Raw genomic sequence first — 24,844 nt, forward strand, 5'->3', positions numbered from 1 at the left:
GACAGGAGATGTAGGCAGTATGAGGCTCATAATGACAATAGGTTTTTATATATACAATAAGCATTTCTAATATGAATAAATGCTATTTATCTTTTCAAATTTTTTTCTTATTCTTTCCTGTCTGCTCTGACTGGTTTCTGGTCGGTTGCAGCCACCCGACCATAATGAATGAATTAACAGTGAACAAACGAATGGGATGGGACAGAGTCATTCTTCCAATATTGGGACTGGACAGTTTTTTTTTTTTAAATGGTAGATTTGTGTGAATGGGACCGCAGTGAAAAACCACTCCCATGTCACACTCTAATCTGTATTTCTGAATTTCAACTGCTGGACTGACAAATCGTGATCAGCCCATGACATTACACAGATAGATGGAAAGCATTTGGAAACACTGTAGGAATTAGTCCAGGGAACAGCAACAGTCAACGTGCATGTGAAGGACCTACCACAGTGAGCTCAGTGCAGCTCCTAAGTTATGATCACTCCCTTAACCTGGATAAAAAACATGCCACCGTTGCACACATCCAAATCATAACCCTTTTCTTCACAAACAGGGTTAGACAGCTTTACAAGGTTAGCCATAGTTGATGAACTGTATTAATACTTTATTAATATGAAGGGAAGTTTCTGTGATGATGAATGTGTATCTAAATATAGTCCTGTGACTATTACCTGGGTGTACTTTCTCAGCACCTTATGATTCTGCTTTAAATCTACATAAAAGTTATGCATGCCTCATATACAGAAAATGTCAAGGTGTGATAGCACCTTGATCATCCCTGTGGTAATGTCAGTGACTTGATTTAGAGGTTTTGACGAGATTTATGAATTCCACATTTACTGTTCTGTTAGTTTTACCAAAATGCATATTTCAAATCTTGCAAGCACAGTACAGACAGCAGTGTGAAGCACTCCACAGTGCTCCTACCTTCGTTAGTAGTTTCATATTGATTAGCCACAGAGCTGTATCTTTCTACAGGTTAAACAGAGGCAGAGTAGCCACAGCAGGGCTAACAGCTTGTATGTCTAGCTCATTGATGTTTCATAAGAACAGCCCAATTCATTCCTATGAACGCTGCTCACCAGGTAAATATGGCAAAAAGTTTTTTCCACATTTCTGGGCCCATAGAGTATGTGACGATCAACAGTCAATTTCAATGCAGCAGAGGCCAAAATATCAGAATCAGAATTTCTCAAAAATAAAAATGACTTTTATATATACGGTTTCTTGTATGCAAACACTACTGAATGCACGCACGTAGCCAGGGGGCAAAACCACTTTGGTAGCCAGTCAGAAGACTGTAGTCAACTGCTATAATCAAGGTAGATTATGAATTGTTTGTAAATTCTTGTTGACACAATAATAAACTGTCATTTCAGAGTTTCAGAGTGTTTCATTTCGCATATTAATATGGCATGCACGACCACGTTGTTCAAGTCAGCTGCTAGCCAAAAAGCCAACGGAAGAATGGAGAACGAGGGAGAGAGGTGTTCTTTCCACAGCTGTAAGTCCTGCCATTAAGCCTGGCTGTGTCACACTCAGAGATGCAAAGAACATTGTCTTCCATTGTAAACGTTATGCGACCAGCAAAAAGCTTTCAACCACAAACAATTTGGTATTGAAGCATCTGCTAAAGCAGCACAGCAACGTGAATCTTAGCCTGTAGAAAGAAACTCCGGAAGCTAACATTACTGGCAGTGAAGCATCCACTCGGCAGGAGAGAGTGGCGTTAATCAACATTTTGTGTTTTATAAAAGCACTAAATACTTCTCTTAAAAATGCATGTGCAAAACAGTAACGTTAGTTCAAAAGTCGAGACAGTTGCTTGATTTATTTTATCTCAGGCGTTGAGAAACGTTATGCTTCGTTCACTAACAAGGAGGGATGAAAAGGGGTTGAGGATGGAGGGATGAAGGGGGTCGAGAGAAGAGGGATGAAAAGGGGTTGAGGATAGAGGGATGAAGGGGTTGCGGATGTTGTTTAGGGTTCGTTGGCCGGAGTGGCTAGGAACAGGAAGATTCATGGTGGGGGCTCGTCTCGATAAGCAGCTTGGTCTTATGAACCCCCAAAAGAATTATGGCTTGAACGATAGCTGGTTCGAAAAACGTTGGTGTAGTTGTTGCAGACGTAGCTATGGTAGGCATGGGAAGAGCGACGGCTGAGAATTCGGCAATGTGGTCTAGTGCCTGATGAGGAATGAGTGGCCGGAGTACACGTCCGAAGAATCTTGAATTATATGGGACAGGCAGAGATGGCGACCAGGAGCGTGAAACGGCTCTGCCTGATTCAGTGGTAAAAGGTGGCCTGGTGATGTAGTATGAGGTTGTCTGTGTGTACCAGGATGGCTGGACCTCGTGCCCCCAAAGAATGGCAGAGGTGGTAATCTGATGCGGTTCGAAAGGGCGGAGGAAGGAGGAGGGTGAGGACTGTTCAGGCGGCTGCTCAGATGCGAGCGTCACCTTTGAGGCAGCTAAACTGGTGAGGGTTCTGCCTCAGTGTAATGTGATGTCTTCGGGTTGGGCTAAGTGATTTTCGTAGAAAAAGCTATGCCTTTCCAAGAAGAAAGGAAGTCGAGTCACGATCTCAATGTTTAACTAGTGCCGTTGGGTACCATGTGATCGTGGACGGACTGCGCTGCGGCGGGTAGTAGCAGTAAGTGGGAAAGAACGGATCGGCCTTGTGGGATGATGTGGATGGGGGAAGGTAGGTGTCCGATGGAGAGAGAGAAATAGGTGCTTGGTCCAACAGTTCGACCGTAGGGGAGATAGTTTGGGATGTACGGAGAACGTGAGCTTGGGAAGGAGGCTTGAAGTGGATTATATACCTGGGGCTGCTCTAGCGCCCATCTTTGGGCTGACTGAGTAAAATAGACCATTCTGAGAAATGCTCAAAGAAGGAAATATGGGCAACGCCTGGAAAGTGCTGGTAATGACAGATTGGGCCAAACGTACGTTGGCCGGCAAGAAGGCTGAGGTTGGTGTCATGTGGGTGGGTTGCATGGTGCTTGGATTATGGGACTGAGGGAGAGGAAAGGATGTTGGGATGCGGGGATGTGCGTGCAGCCTGCTGAGACATGGATGAATAGAAGAGGGAAAACAAATTAGAAACATCAGATGACAGGGGAGCAGGCACAGGAACTGAATGAAGCGCAGGTGGTGGAATAAGTGTGAGAGGCGTGGTCCTGTTCCTGAACCTCAATTTACATAACTCCATTAAAAAATCATACTCACCACTGCACAACACAACCAGCTTTCTCAACAGTAATCTAGTTTGATAACAGTTAAAGTGGGCCTTTCAGATAACATAGTAAAGATAAAGTTAAAATGTTTTGCACCTTTACAAGACAGATCTCCACAAGATATGAAACAGCCACAAAACTCAGACAAGGGTCCATCTGTGTTGTTCTCCATCTCTGGAGGTCCGGCCGTGTCCCTGGATGCTGTTGAAGCCATGTTGCCTGAAAGAGCAGTTTTGTGTTTTACCGGCAGAGGGTTTAGAGCAGAAGGACGGCGAGGCACAGGGGTCCATTGTCAGACACATGCTGTCCATTAAGAAGCCTGCCATCAACACACGCTACACTGCACCTGGCCAGCATGACAGGAGTCCTGGGGGAGGAGGAGGAAGCCCAGAGGATGGAGGGGAATGGAAAAGAATGGAAGAAGGAAGGTAGTTCACAAGGGGGGAAGGAGGAAGGGAAGAAGTAATGAGAAAGGCTAAAACGAGAAAAAATCAGAGACAGAGGATGGACGGAAAGAGGCGAGAGTGAAGAGGCACTACAAAGAAAGAGGATGGGGTGGAAGACAGAAATATCAGTGATATCAGTAATTGTGTAGTATAGATAAAAGAAGAGAACAGGTGCAAAGCTCAGCAGTGGCTGAAAACTTTACCACCTGCTCCTCTGTTCCATTTTCTTGTCTCATGTCCTCTTTTCTTGACTGTTATTTCTACTCTACATCCCACAGCTCAAAGTCCACAGTGTTGTCAGCGTCACAGGCGATGACCTTCCTCTATTTTTGGAGCAGCAAAGGCTTTGACATAACTTGATCTGATTCCACATATTTGGCTGCGTTGCGCCAGTTGGGGCACTTAAACAGTTATTTTTGCTAATTTTAAATGTTCTTTCCAGTTCATTATAATATCCTAAAACTCTAATGTAGAAATTACATGTTGTGGGTTTATGGAAGGTTACGAGCCAAAATATTAGTTTGTGCATGTTTGCATACACATTTGCTTATGGGTCTTTACTAAACATGACAGTAACACTCCACAATAAAGTGTCAGTGTCAGCTCAGTGTCAAAGCAGAGAGACACTACACAATCTGACAAATTGCACACCACAAAAACACGATTATTGAACAACTGGTGAATCAGGATTCCTCTGCTACATGTTCCAGAAAACATATTTGATATTAGAAGACTATGACCTTGTATTGTTTTATAGTGAGTTGGAGTCTGTTTCCTCATAGGTTTAAAGCCAAAAACCTCCTACCAAACAACACTCGCAGCCCAACCACCAACCCCACACACCCACACACCGCACTCCCACTCCCACTCCCACACTTCCACTCCTTTGAGTCTCTTCTCTACCTTTCGTTAAACAAAAGTAAATTCCCTGACACAATTCTACAAACAGGAACATTTCTGTTATCCATGTGAGTTCTTTTGTGTGAACTGGAAACTGACAGGCGGTCAGTGCTAATTACAGCTTCGCAGCAGGAGTTGGAATAGCTCAGTGGTCTGTGCTGATCTCTAATCTGTCATTCTAAACACAAAAGAGGCTCCCTGCTGAGACTGGGACTGAAAGGACTGGGAGACAGAAACAAAAGGAACCCTCAAAAACCCAGTTCTTGAAGCAGACTCATTTCTGTGTGAATTAACCCCCAAAATGATGTGTCAAACCATTTCAGCCATAGTAGTGCTTTCATTTCATTTTCTAAAAGCTTGTTTACACTGAAAAATGTAATTATAAAAAAAGGAATATCCCTTCGCTTTCATCGTTTGGCTACTATAATTCATATTTTCTATTAACAGACCATAACGTGAAAGAGGTCACTTGAAATGAGGGAGGATTATCACCTGATTTTGCAGTTCCCCTAAGTTCCACTGAGCTTGTTAGCATCTTTTAGCTCGTTGTTTGTTTTTATGGCCCACAGCTTTACTGTACTGGTTCCGTTCCATAGCTTTCATTAGTTTCCAGATGAAGGAGGGAGCTGTTTAAAGTGAAAAGGACTTAAAAAAAGGATTTAAAATTTTAAATTGAACTGGCACTTTTATTTATGTTTAGATGCATGTTAAAGATTTTGAGTTGCAAATCCTCTGCAGTTATTGACAGCTTTGCTCAAATCAATGTTTCATATTCGTGCAGTTGTTGTAGTAAAGTAAGTAGGGATGAAACGATTGCCGGTTTAACGGTAAACCATGGTAAAATTCTCCCAAAAAAACTCCCAGACACAAGCGTGCATGCGCAGAATGCAACGTGGGTTTGTTTGGGTCAATGACAACACGGCGGAAGACGCGCTGCTGAGATTTTTCAGTCACTCTGAAGTCTGGTCGTATTTTAGTTTTTATGAGAGCGCTGAGGGAAACTTGATTGAAGAAAATAACCTTATAGTGAACGCAGGGTGAGTTAACTTTTAGCTTTGGGTTTTCTGTCAGACTTGCTAACAGCGTGTAAACTGAAGCTCTGTGTTGCTGCTCTTGTAAAAACGCTACACGTTGTTCTGCTGCTGTGTGCGTTGTGTGTCGGCAGAGTCTATTCGTCCACTGCACATGATAACTTGTTATGCAGTTTAGTCAACCAACCAGCATATCTAGAAACGCTACAGACTCCTCTGTGTTTATAGTTTTTGGGCTCATTGCAGTTACTATCACTGTCTTCTAAAGACTTATTTGTTTTCATGTAATTGTCCATGGGGTCATTGTTTTACCTATATAATATAAAATATAAAATCTTGATAATGCACACTTAGATGATTTACATATGTTTACAAAAGGTATTTGCTGTTATTTTATTTTTTGTGCAAACAAAATGGCAATTGTATTTGTAATTTTTAATATAAAACTTGAAACTTGAAATGGTTTCAGTATGTGTATCAGCACATTTTAATATATTTTTGGCACATTTTACAATACTGTGATAATACTGATAACCGTGATAATTTTGGTCGCTATAATTGTGAAATGAAATTTTCATACCGGTTTCCCTACAAGTAAGTATTCAAGTGAGTAACAGCTAATGATTCAGTAGCTATTCATTGATTTGTAGACACCATCGATTTTGTCTGAACATAATTTGCCCTCTGTGGCTCCCTACAAGTTTCGGATTTATGTTGATGTAATGAAATTTAGTTGTTAGAGACCTGATGTCTGATATTGGAGTAACCCCCGCCCCCTTTCTACTTTTGTATTACTAAAAGAGATTATAATTGTGCATATATTTATAGAATTATTTTTAACTAACTGATTAAAAAAATATTAATTTTGGCTCACCATACATAACGACCTGTAATGGGGTTTTTGATTGCATTTGTACAGTCATGTGTAAGATGTGTGAAACTCACATACTGGCTTTTTTTTATGCATTTATTGTCTGTCTCTCTCTCTCTCTCTATTGACATCTTGCTCAAATTGTGACAGCTACATTAAAACAGTAATGTTTGGAGCTGGCTTGTGGACCCAATCTATAGTCGTACTTTGACAGAGGAGAACATGATGAATGGGCTTTGTAGGCTGAATAGATGGTTTATGCGAGAAAATTACCATGACAGGTTCGCCAGTTGTTTTTAAATGAATGAGAATGAGAAAGAGTGAGAGGATTATTTTATGGTCCATAAAAGTTAGGATGGAGAGTGAAAAATGAGGAATGGGGGATGGAATAAGAAAGCTGCAGAGGGAGAAGAGGAGGTGTACAGGGAGCGAGAGAGGGTGGGAGGATGATGAGAGTGGGGTGAGATGGGTTGAGTGAATGAAAAGGAAGGGAGGAGAGGAGAGCTGGCGATGGAGAGGGTTGCCTGGAGAGTTTCGGCTTGCATGCTTTCAGCAGCGTTTCTCTGACCACGTGTGTGTGTGTGTGTGTGTGTGTGTGTGTGTGTGTGTGTGTGTAGGTGTGTGTAGGTGTGTGTGTGTGTTTCTGGGCAGGTGAGGTTAGAACAGACATGGATAGAGCAGAAGAGAAAAAGAGAGTGGAAGCTTTTGAGCTTTTGTGCTGCATTTATGTGGGAAAAAAGGGCTGAAGGGAAAGGAGAGTCCAATGGGAACAAGAGAAAGGAGATGGGTGGAGGATCACTTTAATCATCCTCCAGTCAAATTCTCTTTTCCCCATTTTAAAAGCACCTCTCTCGTTGCTGTCCTTTCATTTCCTACCAGCCATCATGTACGCTGCCTTACAATGGTTTTTGTAACAGTTGACACAATATAATAATATAACTGCACACACTGTTGGGGATTCACCTCTCGGCGTGTCTTCAGCGCAGATACACACCCTTGCAGTTCACAGAGCACCACGGGAAAACCCTGTGCATGCACATTACAGAGATCACACTGCAGAAAAACAGCTATTACTGGCCCACTACCTGCCCCAAGCTCCAAATCCCTTTGTCTGCCAAGGCACACAGTTTGCAATCTGTGTCTTATTCACTCCTCATTAATGAGTAATGGCAGGAAAGTAGTAGAGTACAGGACAGCAGGTAAAACAGCAAGGGTTGGGAATGTAGAGCTAGTCCATGTCACAGCCAAAGACTTTGAGACATGGCCTGCAAGTCAAAAAACAAGTCTTTCCACTCTATCAATGTACGAAAATTATTATAGCACATGGCTTTTTTAATGGGAGGCATTAAATGCCCAGTTATCCAAGGAAGGTTAAAATTATTTATTAATTATTTTTTTTCATTTAATGTTTATTTGACAGTGACAAATGCATAGAACATTGCTTTATAAAGAATACAAAGTAGATGCCATGCATACAGGTTTCTAGCCATGACTAATTTGCAACCTATGATGATCCTAAATATTTTATGAAAATGATAAGGTGCCCTTTAAATAACTAAATACAGGAACTAGCATATAAATAAGTCAAAATCATTTTCTTAACAATGCAGTTCTAATGGGTTATAATGCTACCAACTATTTCCACAGTGTCCCTTTGTCAGAATTTTAACAACTTGTATGTCGTGTTATTTTATTTTTCTCTTACTGGTTGAAAAGATTTCTTAAACCCAAAGGTTATTCAGCTCTCATCATGTAGTACAGGTCTACATTTTGTCATCCAACTGCAGCTAAACCACCAAACTCAGCTGAGTTAAGACAGGAAAAATATTTACAAAGAGACAGGGCGAGGTGAAAGACAAAAAGCTACATTTAGAAAATACAAATTCACTCTGCTCAGTATTCGTCAGTGTGTCTGTTAGGCTTGTTTTGTATCACAGCATCAGTTCAAAGCTGCCACACAGCATCATACAGTCAGGTCCTGCTTATCAAGCGTACCAGCTGGAAATATACATATTTAATAATTATAATTATCATTTTGAAGATGTTTGTGCGTCTACCCCATATCTCCGTATGTTCTGCCTATGTGTGAGTGTTTGTGTGATGAGGGGTCTTTGTTGGCTAGACTGGGTAGACTTCCAGTGACAGGTGTGAAGCTATTAGAGTGTTACCCACCATTACACATGCTGGCCTATTTATAAAGACGGAGGAGGCAGCCAAAGACATGCTGATGTGTTCTCTGTCTAATCTCTGCATGTCGCTCAGGTGTTAATGAGGCTTGTGAGACTCTGTGTGTGTGTGTGTGTGGGGGGTGTGTGTGTGTGTGTGTGTGTGTGGGGGGGGACGTGAGAGAATTTCTACTTTTTGTGTCAAAGTGAATTAAGTGAAGAAAATAAGCAATGCAAAAAACATAGTTACAGTTATGTCAAAATTCCTGTCAATAAATCAGGTTCAAAACTATGTGAAACACTCAAAAGCTCAGAGCAAGCTGCAAACAGTGCGTCTTGTAAGGGAGCTTCAGCTGTGTTACAGCAGTGCCCTCTGGTGGAGAAACTGATCTGACTTTTCTCCATCACTATGCTTTCCTAAATTATATCAAAGAATATATATTCATGCTGTGCAAAATCATTTAAATATGGCACCAGGCCACAGATTTCACCATATGTATACAGTTCCCATCTATAAGATCATCAAGACATCCATCCACACATTTTGTGTTTTCAAGATAACACAGCTCTGAGCCACCCAATCCCAGAGAAAGTGCACCGTGCTTTGAAGTCATCAGTGATAAATTATATATCAACCACACAATATATGTTTGTTGTTGTTATGTATGTCAGATTAAACCTTCTTTAAACACCATGAGACTAACAGCCTAAAATCTAGCACTAAATATGACAATTACTTGTGGTGTGGTTTGTGGTCTAAACTAACTGCCAATCAGCTCTCTGATCAGACAACAGCCAGGTATTTCCCATCATGGTTTTTCAGTGGAGAGCAGCTGGGGCACCTGGCCCAAAAATACTTTCTTACATACTATACTTACAATACAACACAATACTTACATAGTGAAAGAATGTAAGGCTATGTGGGTGCAACACTTGAGTTGTAGTTCCAAGGTTTGGCCACTATTTCACATTGTCTTCCTGTAGGGCTTGGCTTCATGCGCCACTGAGCAGCTTTCATTGGAATAAATGGAGCCCCTCCTCAAACACTGTATCATGTTCGCTTTATACACTGCTCAAAAAAATAAAGGGAACACTTAAACAACACAATGTAACTCCAAGTCAATCACACTCCTGTGAAATCAAACTGTCGACTTAGGAAGCAACACTGACTGACAATCAATTTCACATGCTGTTGTGCAAATGGAAAAGACAACAGGTGGAAATTATAGGCAATTAGCAAGACACCCCCAATAAAGGAGTGGTTCTGCAGGTGGTGACCACAGACCACTTCTCAGTTCCTATGCTTCCTGGCTGATGTTTTGGTCACTTTTGAATGCTGGCGGTGCTTTCACTCTAGTGGTAGCATGAGACGGAGTCTACAACCCACACAAGTGGCTCAGGTAGTGCAGCTCATCCAGGATGGCACATCAATGCGAGCTGTGGCAAGAAGGTTTGCTGTGTCAGTCAGCGTAGTGTCCAGAGCATGCAGGCGCTACCAGGAGACAGGCCAGTACATCAGGAGATGTGGAGGAGGCCGTAGGAGGGCAACAACCCAGCAGCAGGACCGCTACCTCTGCCTTTGTGCAAGGAGGAGCAGGAGGAGCACTGCCAGAGCCCTGCAAAATGACCTCCAGCAGGCCACAAATGTGCATGTGTCTGCTCAAACGGTCAGAAACAGACTCCATGAGGGTGGTATGAGGGCCCGACGTCCACAGGTGGGGGTTGTGCTTACAGCCCAACACCGTGCAGGACGTTTGGCATTTGCCAGAGAACACCAAGATTGGCAAATTCGCCACTGGCGACCTGTGCTCTTCACAGATGAAAGCAGGTTCACACTGAGCACATGTGACAGATGTGACAGAGTCTGGAGACGCCGTGGAGAACGTTCTGCTGCCTGCAACATCCTCCAGCATGACCGGTTTGGCGATGGGTCAGTAATGGTGTGGGGTGGCATTTCTTTGGGGGGCCGCACAGCCCTCCATGTGCTCGCCAGAGGTAGCCTGACTGCCATTAGGTACCGAGATGAGATCCTCAGACCCCTTGTGAGACCATATGCTGGTGCGGTTGCCCAGGCGTTGTAGGGAGGTCATACAGGCACGTGGAGGCCACACACAATACTGAGCCTCATTTTGACTTGTTTTAAGGACATTACATCAAAGTTGGGTCGGCCTGTAGTGTGGTTTTCCACTTTGATTTTGAGTGTGACTCCAAATCCAGACCTCCATGGATTGATAAATTTGATTTCCGTTGATAATTTTTGTGTGATTTTATTGTCAGCACATTTAACTATGTAAAGAAAGGAGTATTTAATGAGATTAATTCATTCATTCAGATCTAGGATGTGTTATTTTAGTGTCCGCTTTATTTTTTTGAGCAGTGTACATCCATTCAGCCACCTCATGGTCAAGCTTTTAAACACTCTGGACACTATTTAAATGATCTAAGCGCATGGCAGGTGCATTTAAGGCGTGTTTAAATCCTCATGAATAAATGATATGCATGCATAAATGATCAGCGTGGCTAACGCATGGTTCAAAAGGGTTGTACTTAGTCTCTTAATGCTTCATGATTGTGTTTTTGGGCGTAAGATGAATTAAACCAATCAGAGTGTTTTCTCCTATTCCCTTTAAAATAGTAGCGTTGCTATTTCAAATGGGAATTAATGGTGTGCTATAAAAACCATAATAAAAAATAAAATAAAAAAGTGTAAGGCAGACTCACAGCAGAGAGAGAGAGAGAGCTCACATGGTCGAGTGAGAGAGTGAGTGTGTGGGTATGACTGAAGGGTCGTTGTGATGTAAAAACTTTGTTTGATCGCGAAGCCTTATGTTACTCCACAGTTCTGTGGTTTAACAATGAAGTGTTACTACACAGCAGACTGGAGTCTTTAACAGTGACGGACAGAAGGCTCGTCTCCTCTATGAAAAGTCTAAATCCTTACTGCACTGCATTTTTATAAACTAGGATGAACTGGTCGTTTCACACAAGTGACATCTCTGTCGTCCAGGTGATTTCTTTATTGTGTGTTGAATTGATGTATGAGTGTTTTCTTCAACAATTTACTTTAATGATTAGAGAGGCTGCTGTCAGTGCATCCTGACCGATCCTGTCGATGTGTCGGGAGATTTAAATAATCAATGAAGTTATGCTCCTCTACCACATGAGCACTTTCTTAATGGGCAGCATCTTACTAAATGAATAATGTACCTTTTAAATAGCAGGCTAACATCCTAATTTAATGGGACAGTATGGAAATTACTGGGGAGTGATTCAATCTTACATTTTACTTTATAAAAAAGAAAAGCAAGTCCCTCTCCAGCGTTATCAATATTTTATATAGATCCTCCACTTGACTTTGATTTCACTACATTATCATCATTTAAGAACTGATAAATAAGGACTTTTATTTGGCTTGAAAATGTTTATTGGTCTTTCAGAAATGGAGAGTTTAACGGTATTATTATGTATTTAACAATAAACTTCCTCAACCCCTAATAATTTTTTGTGCAGTCCCTAATATTATGACATTGTAAAGGCCATATTGCAAAACTGTCTTGATAAAATCACAAATGTCCTAAAGCTGGTAAGGCAGAGGGGTAAAGCTATTGCAACAAAATTTAAAAAAGAAGTCAAAAGGTGCAGAACGGAGAGAAGGGCTGTAAAAAGTATTTACAGTGGTGGATAGGGGCTTTATGTTCGCTGGTCTGGATCAGAGGCTCTTCACAATAGAAAGCTGCTTTCTCCATTACACCTCTACACTGAAGCACGCAGTAGAATAGCTTTAAACAGAAATTACTTTTTAACCTAAAATTTGCTTATGTGTCCCCAGATGGCAGAGAATAATCTTTACTACTTGCTATTCTGTAATACTTTTTTAAGGGTGAAGAGTTTGATCTGTTCAAACGGCAAATTAATATTGTAGAAAACTACAATGTAAATAAAATTAAATGATTCATTTTTGATCCCCAGGTGAAAAGGTTAAAGAATTCATCTTATTGTATCATCAGCCTTTACGGAATGGGGTCGAGGGGAATTGATGACATAGATGTTTACACATTAAACAGGATTAATGAAAGGTGATGTCGATATTTGCAGAAATCTGCACAAAATCAGAGAAAAAAAGATGAGCGCTGGTGGGGCATCGCACTGAAAATTGAGGAATGATAGAGCAAAATGGAGGAGACACGCAGAACAAGATGGCTGAGTGGGTAGCACTGACAGAAAGGTTGTGACTTGTGATTAGGGCAGGGAGGATGAAAGGAGTCAGAAGAAAGGAAGCAGAGATGGAGAATGAGTCTAGCTGATTGGTTTCCATGGTAACTGCTGATGAGGTGTGGGGCTAAATAAAAGAGCAGGTCCTTCTGGCTTGGTATGGATCACATCTCTCTCTCTCTCTCTCTCTCTCACACACACACACACACACATGCTGAAGGCGTGGAGGGACATGGCTGATAGGAAGTACCACACCTTTCCTCATCACACGGTGAGATGATTTAGCTCCACTTTTCATTCACCATGATTTAAAGGTTTTGACATATTAACCTATTAGACATAGCTGCTTTTTTTGCAGAGAGTTAGAAGAAGATCAATGGTGGAACAGCTATCCAGAGCAATTTGGGGTTCAGTATCTTGCCCAATGACACTTCGACATGCAGACTAGAGGAGCCGGGGATCAAACCGCCAATCTTCCACTCTACCACACTCATATTTGTCCATTGGAGCCAGCAAGCGGTAACCTAGCTAAGCATAAAGATTGGAAACAGGGGAAAGTCCAGCCATGAAATAGGCCAACACATAATCCCCTGTTAAAGCACAACTTGTTGAGATATAGTGTATTAATTAGTGAGCTTTAGAGGTGCTGATAGGCATGATAGGCAAATTTTGTTACCTGCCAGGTTCACTGTTTCCCCTACCATACAGACATGCGAGTGGTGATAATATTCTCATGTACCTCTTGGCAAGAATGCAAAGAAGCTTATTCCTGAAACTGTCATTTATCCTGTGTGTATCCTTGTGTTTTTACATTCACTTCTAATGGTGGTTGTGAGCAGCTACTCACCATCTTTCCTCACACAGATTTGTCAGTCCTCTGAAGGCCTTGTGGCCAAAAGCCCATTTCTCAAATATTAACTTATTAATAGTTCACTGACATACATACATACATATGAGAGTTGAGAATAATTGATTTGTTTTTAATGTAGTTTTCCGTTAACTGAGTCATATAGAACTCAAACTGATCTAGCATACATAAGAACAGGGGGTACGCTAATGTACCCATTGCAGGGCTATAGACTGTCCATCTTTCTCACTCACATTCACAGTTATGGGCAGCTTGCAGTATCCAGAAACTTGGATGCGTAAAATCCTGGAACATCACAGAACATGCCGAAAGGCCCAGGATTCACACCTCAGTCCTTCTTGCTACAGTGTTGACAGCACTAACCACTGAAGCACCTCACAGTCAATAATCAATGTAATGTGGTTAAAGGCAGCAGAGTGGCTCAGTGATTCATAGGAGGATGCTTGGATGCATGGTAGACATGTAGGCAACATTATGCATGTGATTGGTATTCTCTGAACTGTCACTGGGGGTGCGGTTGTGGACGTGTTTGTGGGCTTGCAACAGCCTTGCAACCTATCCATTGTTTTCATTGGACGGTTGGATGAATGGGAAAGTGTGTGTGTTTAACAGCGTGTATGCATGCTCAGGAAACCTTATAAAGCAGAGAAAACAGTCCAATTTATATTTCTGGGTGGCAGCAGCAGAAGCAGTAGGCCAACTAAGTATTAAAAAATACTGAGAAGTAGCTTAATGGAGATTAACGGTGCAAAATAAATCATATCTGCTGTTTGAATGCCTGCCTGTACCTCACACTGTGTTCTCACCTCAGATGCCAAAATCTACCATTTGCATTTTCACCTCTTCAGTTTGTCATGATTTTCTCTCCCAGTAACACATCATTGCTTCAGATATATCAAACCATCTCCTACCTCTCCTAATACATAAGATCCTACTTTCAAATGTGTCTGCAAAACTATACTTCAGGCTGGGTCATGATATACAAGACAACTCTTGGAAATAATACTGGTTAAAAGACGGGTCATATCATTCTAATATGAAGGCATCTTCTAATATCATATTCCAGATTTAAGCGCTAGAAAGCCATTGTTCTGCTAAAACTGATGCCTGAATGGTAATTGGACCCTTACAAAGGAACATGAAAGAGCGAAAACTCTGTGATGTTGCTGCCTGCTTGGCAACGGCATTAGTAATGATATGAACTCCTTCAAAACCAGTTCATACTCTGACTCAGCCGCCTGATTTCCAACACGAGTGGGACATAGCTTTAGTGTCAGACTTTTAGCACATTATCAAGTATAGTAACCATCAAGTGCTTTTTCAAGACCATGTTACAGGGATCTCAGTTAAACAATTCTGGTATAACTATTAAAAAGTCAGCCATTGACAGAATTTTTAACTCATGAAGCTAATGTTAGCTTAATTAGCTTGCTAGCCACAGCTGATACAATTTGCCAGCGGCAGGTGTCATTTCAGCCAATTTGGAAAACAGTAAGGAACCTTGATGACGCCTCATAATATTATACTTTCTCTACTCTATTATATAGGTGATTGTTTAAATCATTGACTTGTAATCAATTATTTAAATCAATATATGCATATAATATATGCAGGGACAATAAACTGTTACCTGCTCCTTCTCCGGCTGCTGTCATCTCTAGAAGCAGACGAAAACCTTGTTCACTGCTCTCCATTACAGGTAACAGCTGCTGGCCTCTTTTCCCTGGCCCTAATTGCTTGCTAGGGTTCTCCATCCCAGTACAAACAGATAAAAAATACTCTCTCCCCCTCTGTCATACACACACAGACACGCACACGCATAGATGTAGAGTTAGCGAGGGAATTGACTGAGACCTGAGGGCTGAGAGCTTATGTGTGGGAGGCATATGGCGGAGTGGCCTAATGGAGAGCTTTTACAGTGTATTATAACCACAGAGACCAGTGTTTCACAGACAGGCTCACATGGGCGGGGCAGGTTAGTCTGACTATTGTATCCGGGGCCGTCCTTTGGGGCCAGGCACACACTGAGATACAGTGCAGTAGGTTGACAGCGAAGATTTGCTGAGGTGTTCAGGTAAAGGGTAGCATAAAATACATCAACATCCCTCTGAGTTCATGATAAGTTTACTTGCAGCCAACTATAAAACAGTGGGTGCTGGAACGGATGAATTTCAAGAAATCTTGTTCATCAAATGTGTTTTTCCCCAAAAGATATTTAGAGTGCAACATGAAAAGAGTTAATATCGATGGATTGAAGTCCTATTACTATTCTTTACTGATATTAATGCTCTAAATTGTGGATGTACAGTTCTAATAATTTGGTGGCTTTGAGGGTGTAAACAGACACTATTAAAACTATGCCAAATTAACTTTTAGCACTTCTTATTCGCAGTGTACCGATAGACATACAGATAACTATCACTGCATAGTTTTCTTCAAATATTTCTGAGTGGATTTATGGATGTTTGAGATAATGACATCCACGAGAAATGTCACATTGAGTCTAAAAATTTGTGTATGGTGTCTGTGTGGTCAGATTTGAATGAGTTAAATTTTGGTGCAAATGGCAGCAGTCGTCAGCTAAGGTGTGCCAAAATCGGCAGCCAAACTGACCTCCTGTTGTTTTTTTAGAACACCAGCATGCTAAAATACTTCATTCATGTAAAGGGATGACAACGCAAAGATATATCAGATACGGTCAGATACAGTTTCCTATGCACATCCATTGTCAGTATAAAAGTGAATCCAAACATGTAAATCCAACATGATGTAACATCTGCATCACATCACATCACAACGCACCTGCAATGCATCTGTTACAGAACAATGCTCTGAATGCATGGGCTACTGCAGCTGAAAAGCTGATGGTTGGCTTACTTGAAGCCACTGAGCTTCTGGACTGCTTGGTTTGTCAAATTACATTACAAATAGTCTAACTACCACGTGCTTTTCTCCACCTCAGTTACAATTTGATGAAGGCCATGGGGCTTCCGTTGCCCTCTGAGTCATCTGTCTGACTGCTCTCACAAAGAAAATGTGGAGCATTTTATTCCACAGGGGATACAGTGGTGTGTGTCCGCACCATGTTGGTGTGTTTCTCTGAGCATTCTCTGTCTGCCACAGACAATGACCTTTGGCATGATCTGTACAACACAGCTCCAAAGCTCAAAGTACAGCTGCTGAAAATCCACTCTGTCTCTGCTGTGACATCCGCAACCACCTCAATGAATCATGCAGTTCACAAATATGCTGGAAAACTCTCCACACCCCACAGAACAACTGTAACCACTTTGCAAAGCCCCGGCTGCCCCTGGTGCTTGAATAGGGCAGGATGTGTGACACCGAGTGGGAATGTCAGTTGCAGAGCGCGTGTTTGCTGAGCTGTCCCAAACTGTACTGTTCAGCCTGAAATATTTACCGCTGAGGCTTAGATTGCAGAGATGGAGGAGAGGAAAGTGCATCAAGTTGGGGGGATTGGATAGTGAGTCAAATCTCAGAGACACAAAGGTTTCTCCTTGCTGACAGGACAGGCAATCGCTGAGATAAATCACAAGACGAATTCCAGAGAAACACGAACTAAGATATGATCAAGACTTGAGGGAACTGAAAAGTCCCGTCCAGAAATACCTCCGGGCTTATCATTCACTATTATTTTACACCAACAGGATAAAGGTACTTGGTGTGGAGATGTTGTGTCCCCTCATATTTGTCCATCAATCTTGTATTTGAAAAATCACCTGGGAAAACTCCTTCAAGTGTTGAGTGTCATTTTTTTTTTAATCACAGAGAGCTCGTTCATGTTTCTTACCTCCACAAACAGGAAGCAGGGGACGATGGAGCTGCTGCTCTTCACACCCGGCTTCTCCTCCACTGCCATCCCTCTCTGTGTTTCTCTGAACGTCCCTCTGTCCAGCTCTCTGTCTCCTGAAGGAAAGAGAGTTAGTCAGGTTAGTCCACACTGGCCAACCTGATATGAAGTGCAAAGTGTGAGATTAAGTGGAATCCAATCAGGACAAATGAGCTTTGGATAGATTTGGGGCATTCCTTACTGTCTTATCTTTCTTTCGCACGATCACACAACACACAACCGCTTTTTTAAAATTGTTTATTTATAAGCTACAACACCATGAATATTTAATACATGCATAAAACTTGAGCTTATCACTGTGGGCCATTTGCTTTCAACAGTTAATTATTGCAGTCACTGAAATTGCTTTACTTTGAAGTTGGCATCCATAAGTGCTGCTTTACTGCCACCTGCTGGACTGTCCCTCGCCCCATCAAGCGAGTAATTTTTAAGTAAAAACTCAAACAGCAACTATGGGGTATTAAATAACACTGTAATATCATTGTAGTAGCTCGACTACCTCCGTCACTACAAGCTGACTGGCTCAGTCGCTAACTGAACAATACATACACAGTTTAGACCATTAGCATTTATACAGTGTACCATTAGCCATGTTTCGTATTTTAAATGATGATTCTCTTTGAGGTTTATTTGGGTTGGCAAATAGTTATAATAGTATTAGTAATAGTTATTTCTACATCTTCTGTTTATTACAGCCATGTGTAACGTAGCCTATAATACCTTCTGACAAAACTATGCTGTAGCCTAGTTTATTCACTCCAAAACAGTAGATGGAAATGCACCTAATTATCGTATCCTTTTCTCTTTTTTGCGTCATTTCAAAACAGTTGCTTAAAATTTGCTTGACAAGTCCACGGAAACATGGCTACTGACTCCTGATTAACTGCATGCCATTTCTGTTTGGTGAAGCAGTTTATACTCCAGAACATTAAATTGGATCATGCAACACAAAAATATGATAGCCTCCTTTTGATAGCTGGAGTTTGTTAACTTTTTTTAAGATAGGTTTTTGGCCCTTTTTTATAGCCTTTATTGATAGGACAGTGAACAGCGAGGAAATGAGGGAGAGAGAGATGGGGGCTACATGGAGCAAAGGTCCACAGGCCAGATTTGATCCTGGGCCACTGCAGTAGGGACTAAGCCTTTTTCATTTGCTGTGCACTCTACCAACTGAGCTACCTAAGTCGGAAAACCAAAAAGGTCACTGTCAAAGAATACCTTTAAGCTGCAACATACCTCATTTGGCAAGAGACAAATATAACTCAGTGTTTTTTCCACTTACATTGAAAGTAAAATTTGAAGACAAGAGAAAATAAACACATAAAACACATGGACAAAGACGCACAAAGGACAAGGGTTTCAACATTGTATAAAAGGGAAGAACTGCAAGCAATATGTACAGTGTGATCCCAGAGAGTAGGAGTTAGCCAGATTTAGTGTTGGTCTTCAGGTTTTTATCCATCACACTGCTGAACACAAACTTCTTTTTTCAGAGGCTTCACATGGACCCTGAATCATCTGTTATCAAGTTGGACACAGTTTAAACAAACATACAATATATAGAGGAGAGGACAGGTAGAAAAAAAAATTTGTTTCTGAGAAGTTGACAGGTTGACCTCTATTCTGCTGGTGAGTTGTGTGTTATGTGCCAGAGAGCTTTCTTCCTCCTAATTCCTTGTACGCTGGTGGAAAGTATAGGCCTGAGGGATGAATAAGGCATGAAGCCAAGCTCTTAGCAGCCCTCAGAACAACACGATGTGCCAACCAAGACTGCTTTTAGAGAAGGTTGGTTGGGCTTTGTGCGTGTGCACAATGTGTGTGTGTGTGTGTGTGTGTGTGTGTGAGAGACCTGTCAAAAAAAAGTAGCTGTCAGGATGAACAAGCAGAAGCCCAAGGTAATGGAAACCAACAGTGAGAGTAAGAGAAATAGAGACAGAGGGAGGAATCATTCCTGTTTCTTCTCCGTAGAGGCTAATGGGAAGTGTTACTTGTGTTTCATTCCCTCAGCGGGAGGCAGTACAAAGAGGCTCCCACAGTTTGGGCCACCGGCTGAGAAAGTACACGCATGAGCTGTGAGTTGGTGGTGGCAGATCTCCTGAAGACCAAACTATGTTTTGGGAGAAACCACTCGGGTGGCCAGAAATGAGGCGGTGAAGAGTTTGATGATTAATAAAGATAATGATAAGTAGGACACCAAGCAAGGGATGCTCTCACCAAAATAAGGGGAATTCTAAAGCTTGTTACATTCCCAATTGGTGTATGTAGACTTCTGAGCTGTCCCACGCACATTTAGTGTAGGTGAATATTTCTCTGAAGCGTCCTCTGAGTGCTGATTTCGGTGACAAGTTTTCAGCTTAATTAGTATGAGAAGATCTGGCCACTGCTCCATGTGCAGACTTGGAAAATGAGCTTGAGGCTTACACAGATCTTCTTAATGTTACTGTCCCCCTTTGGTTTTGTTACTCAGCAAAGCTCTGTCAGTGATGCAGTACATAATCAAAAATATTTTATAATAACAATGTAGCCAATGACAATGTGAAAACGATGCTGTCAATGTCAAAGGGGTCTCTCATAGTGATGAACCTACAGAGAGTTATCACCTGAAGCCCCTCGGCTTTACAGAGTTTCAACACATTGTTTCCCTCTCCGGCCCACAACTTTACTGTTTTGGTTCTCTGTCACTGCTGTTAATAGAAAAAGAGTGAATATTGGACTATAGGTGATATGTCAATGTCATGTTCAAGACTTGTTTCAGCTCCAAGTAGTCCAAAAAAAAAAAATCAGTTATTGCCAGTAGAGCCACTCCATGCATCACTCAAGTAGACACATCCACATAGCTGAAGCTAGAGGGGTTCGCACACCCTCCACCTCTGAACAAAACCCAGGTGAGTCCTTACTAGTGGCTAATGTTGGGAAGTTGCTAGGTAAAAACAAATCAGACAATTTTGGATAGAGGCTAAATATCCTAACCACATCCCCAGCCCCTACGCTACGCTAACATGTCCCAGTACAGTCTTTCCACTAAACACAAAGAGAGAAACAGACTTCAGGTGATACTAACTACTGAAAAAAGTAATCACCTTTACATAGCTTAAATTTTACATTAATAAGTACCATGTTACTGCCAAACGCTGGTTAAAATGCACTGATTTGTGTTCATGTGTGTGTATTTGTGGAAGGAGGAGGCAGTCCAGCTGGTTTTGATCTGATTAGAGGGGGCCAAGTGAAAACGGGCCTAATCTGATAGTCCATCTATCAATCAGAGAAAATCAAACCAATCTGTCACAGATGGGTGGATAGACGGGCATGTGTTGTATGAGGGGGGAAACAAAGACAAATAGATTAGAGCCAATGAGACAGTTGAGACACACACCCACAGCAAACCAATCAGATTAAAAACATGAGGGAACTGAAAGCAAAATGGTGGAGATGGGGAGCAAAGCAAGCTGCAGAGGGGAAAGTTGAGTTAGCAATGTCACACACACACACACACACACACACACACACACACACACACACACACACACACACACACAAACAGCAGGGTATTTGAATCCCCTGCTTCTCTGACGATTCCAGTGAAGGGGTAGAGACCCAGGCAGCCATATGTCCTCTCTCGTGCCTCTGCAGTCCACCACCCTGCCCCAGGACATACAGTACACAGGCCTGTTCATGTGCACAGACACAGACACACACACACACACACGCACACAAAGGCTAATTGGGCACAACAATCTGGATCATGCTTGTTTTTAGTTATTTCTGCCTTGCCAAACATTGCTCTTGAAGAGTACAACATCACCTCACCGTATACTTTTATGCATAAATCCACATTTGTGCAGCAGCAACAGAAGAGAAGGTGCAGCAGCAATGCAGCGTTAAAATGCCAACTGTCAGTCAGCCATTCTTGTATTTCTGTGTGCTACATCCAGAGAGATAATTCTGCCATAACCTAAATATCCAAGACTTTGACTGCAGAAAATTTTCCAGTGTGGAGCGGCGATGGAAATAGGCTCTCTTTCTTTGACCATTTACCTGCAGCCCAGTGCTGTCACTGTTGATCTGAGCAAAGGCTCGCATCCATCAGCTCTCATGTTGCTTTGGATTTTTTGTTGTGTGTGTGTGTGTGTGTGCTGTGTGGTCATTCTTGCCCTGTCATTGTCACACCAATTTCTTTTAACCCAGACCCCATGCATCATTAGACTCACACATATATTCTAAATGCAGTACAAGAAACCATACTTCTTGTGCAAACAGGGAGATAAACACACAGGATACAACCACAAACAATGCACTTGTCCTGACACCTAAGTTGAGTCACAAACAAACAACAAACATCTCACTCCTCTGACTGTATGGCAAACCCTGCCATTAATCGAGCAAAGTCAAGAAGGATAGTAAAACCATGAAAGGATTTACCCTGTGCTGGGTAATTAGGGCTTGTGTTTGGGGAATACCAGTGCAAAACAAAGAATACCACAGAGAGACACTCCCCCCACCACAACACACACACCCACAGGCACACTCAAAGACCCGGGGAAGAAGCACGTAACCACAGATCTACTTAATGTGCAGAAAATGCAAAACAGTGACTTCCACAAACAGCCTGTTCTGCATTGGCCCCCCAGGCAGACCCGGCTGCTCACATCACCTCGGCATTCCTTAGCCCCTTACCTCGGACACCCTTGACGGTTGCCGTGGCACCGGATTCCTATGCGGTGGCCATGTCAGATCAGATGATGGTAAAGTGGTGTGAAAATCTCCTTCCACCCAGCTGTCTGTCTCTCCTCTCTTTCTCCCCTTCGTCTTCCCTTCCCTCTGCTCTCCCCGGCTCCCTCCTGGTCCACAGCGAAACGTGAGAGACGGCGGCGGCAGCGACAGCGTCCGTGTCTCCAAATCTTCCACACATACACGCACACACTTTTAATTAGCTTGGTTCCAGCAACCAGCGATGACTAATAAAATAAGTGGCTGAAATTACCTCCTGTGCAGTGTACGGTCCAATGAGGAGACACTGAGGAGAAGGAGGGAGTGCAAGAACATGTGTGTGAGGGAGTTAGTGTGTATCCGTGTGTGTGTGTGTGTGTGTGAGAGAGAGAGAGAGAGAGAGTGAGAGGGAGGAAGGGAGGGCATGCATTATGTGTGTCAGCTCATTTGTATTCAAAGCTTGTTTTCCCTCTCCATCCCTCCCCTTCTCTCTCCCTCTGTCCATCCATTCCTCCCTCCTCTCTCCTCCTTCCCCTCCCTTCCTTTCCTCTTCTTTGTGAATGGATGTAGAGGACATGAACCTGACCCAAACATTGAAGGAAAAAGGAGGGAGGCTGTGTGTGTGAGTGTGTAAGGATGCTCGGCTGCCTGCTTCCAGCTCAGCACACTCTGGATGTGGGTTAATGATATATGGCTATTGATCGAGCACTCCTGGAGCACATGTAACATCGCAGGTCAGAGCTGGTAATAGAGAAAGAGCGGTTAGCTGGTTACTGGTGCACGTGTGTGTATGTCAGTGTTAAAGGTGAATGAAAGTTTAAAGTTATGCAGGAAAAAGAGAGCTGAAAACATCTCAGGCTGTGTGGCTGTGGATCAGGGGGGTAGAGCCACTTAGGGGTCAGTGGTTCGATCCCCTGCTCCCCCAGTCTGCATCTACCCTTGGGCAAGATACTGAACACCACATTGACTGGGGTGAACGTGATGAAGTGTAAAAGAGCTTTGAGTGGTCAGAAAGACTGGAAACGGGCTGCAGACCATTTACATCTCTGGTCATGATGAGATTTAAAGGAGCCAGAATGTTATTAAAACAATACATCACTGTCTGCTGTAAAACTGCTTTTTAAAACTATGCCATTTCTGACGCACTACTTCTCTGTAGAAGGTCGAGGCAATCCAATACTGACAGCCGCAGAGATGAGAGTAAGGCCTACAGCAGCAATGACAAAAAAAAAAACAAAAAAAAATAGCAGGAGGTTGCAGTGAATTTATACTGTAGGAATGCTTTTAAGTCAAAATAGCGGCGTGGCTCTAAGGGATGGCAGTGTCAGTCAGTGGTCGACCGATATGGGCTTTTCAATTGCCGATGCCGATATTTAGAGGCACGGTGGCCAACGGCCGATATATAATGTGATATAAAAACAAAGAAGGGTCATGTATAATTCCATTACGGCATCCAGAGTACTAACATCATATACATGGTTATCTTAATTTGTATTAATTAACAAATTAGAAAATTATTAGGTTCGTTTGTGGTTTTAAATCAGATTTACTGCCGTTTAAGATAATTGGCCGATTGGTGTATCATTTGTGTAGGTTGGTTGATCCACCACATGTCCAGTTTCAAATCTTTATGTCAGGTTTTCCAGGCAGAGAAGACCCAAACGCAGATCTAAGTAAAATACAGTTTATCCAAAGAGAATAAGCAGGGGAAGTCAGAGGTTGGAGGAAGAGGCTCCCTTCCAGATGCAGGGTAGGTGGAAATCCGAGGTTGCTGCTGGCGGACTGGGAGCGGGGCAACGTCCAGGCTGCGGGCAGAACAGAGAGCTTCCTGGCTGGCGGTTGCAGGATGAGGATGAGTCTCAGGTGTGAGCAGAACCCGAAGCAGACACGCCCCCAGCTCCCAGACTGGAGAGAGAAAGCCAAGCAGAGACAGACAAACAAAAACACAACAAGCTCACACCACGCACTCCAGACAACATTCACAACACTCACACCAAGCTCACAGCCGGGGCCTCGTGACACTTTACCACTTTTGGGTGGTTTGGCACAAAATTTTGTGCAGACATTCATTGTTCCCAGGAGGAATCCTAATAACTTTGCTGATCCCATGACCTTTCCTCTTGTGCTACCATGTGGTTGACTGTTTTGGTTTTGAGTGCTAAGTCTCAACAACTACAACCACATATCAGCTGAACATCTACATGTAAGCATGCTGACATTAGCGTTAAGCTCAAAGCGCTGCTGTGCCCAGGTAAGGCCTAGCTGAGTCGCTAACGTGGCTGCAGACTCTTGGTGTTTTTTAAAAACAGGGACGTACAGAAACACGAAAGGAATACTTTGACATATTGGGAAACAAGCTTAATCACTGACCTTGGCCAAGAAATAGTTACAGCACATAATTATCTGTAAATCCACAACAAAGTTTTGCTTTGGAATAAACAAATTAGATGTAACTTGTTAAATTGTGAGCTTAAGTGGTGCTGGTAGGAAAATTTTCCTTCTTTCTTTCTTTCTTTTTTTTAAACCTGTCCTAC

The 24,844-nt window shown here is 42.4% G+C and overlaps 1 protein-coding gene across 3 annotated transcripts in view; it reads right to left on the reverse strand.

The window, feature by feature from the left end:
- Nucleotides 1-22,650, reverse strand: part of plppr2a (phospholipid phosphatase related 2a) — a 50,198-nt gene extending 27,548 nt beyond the window's left edge. For 2 of the 3 annotated variants that reach the window (XM_038693496.1, XM_038693478.1), the window contains exons 1-2: nucleotides 22,278-22,650; nucleotides 17,544-17,659 (exon numbers count right to left, since the gene is read on the reverse strand). In XM_038693496.1, coding sequence (XP_038549424.1) covers nucleotides 17,544-17,612 — 69 coding nt within the window. In that variant the 5' untranslated portion in view covers nucleotides 17,613-17,659; nucleotides 22,278-22,650. The remainder of the gene's footprint in view (nucleotides 1-17,543; nucleotides 17,660-22,277) is intronic. The other variant, XM_038693469.1, reaches the window with a different exon arrangement.
- Between the last annotated feature and the right edge of the window lie 2,194 nt (nucleotides 22,651-24,844).

The sequence above is a fragment of the Micropterus salmoides genome, unplaced genomic scaffold (genome assembly GCF_014851395.1).
Source record: "Micropterus salmoides isolate LMB-PRFRI ecotype aquatic unplaced genomic scaffold, ASM1485139v1 Ms_hic_scaffold_10, whole genome shotgun sequence".
Taxonomy (NCBI): domain Eukaryota; kingdom Metazoa; phylum Chordata; class Actinopteri; order Centrarchiformes; family Centrarchidae; genus Micropterus; species Micropterus salmoides.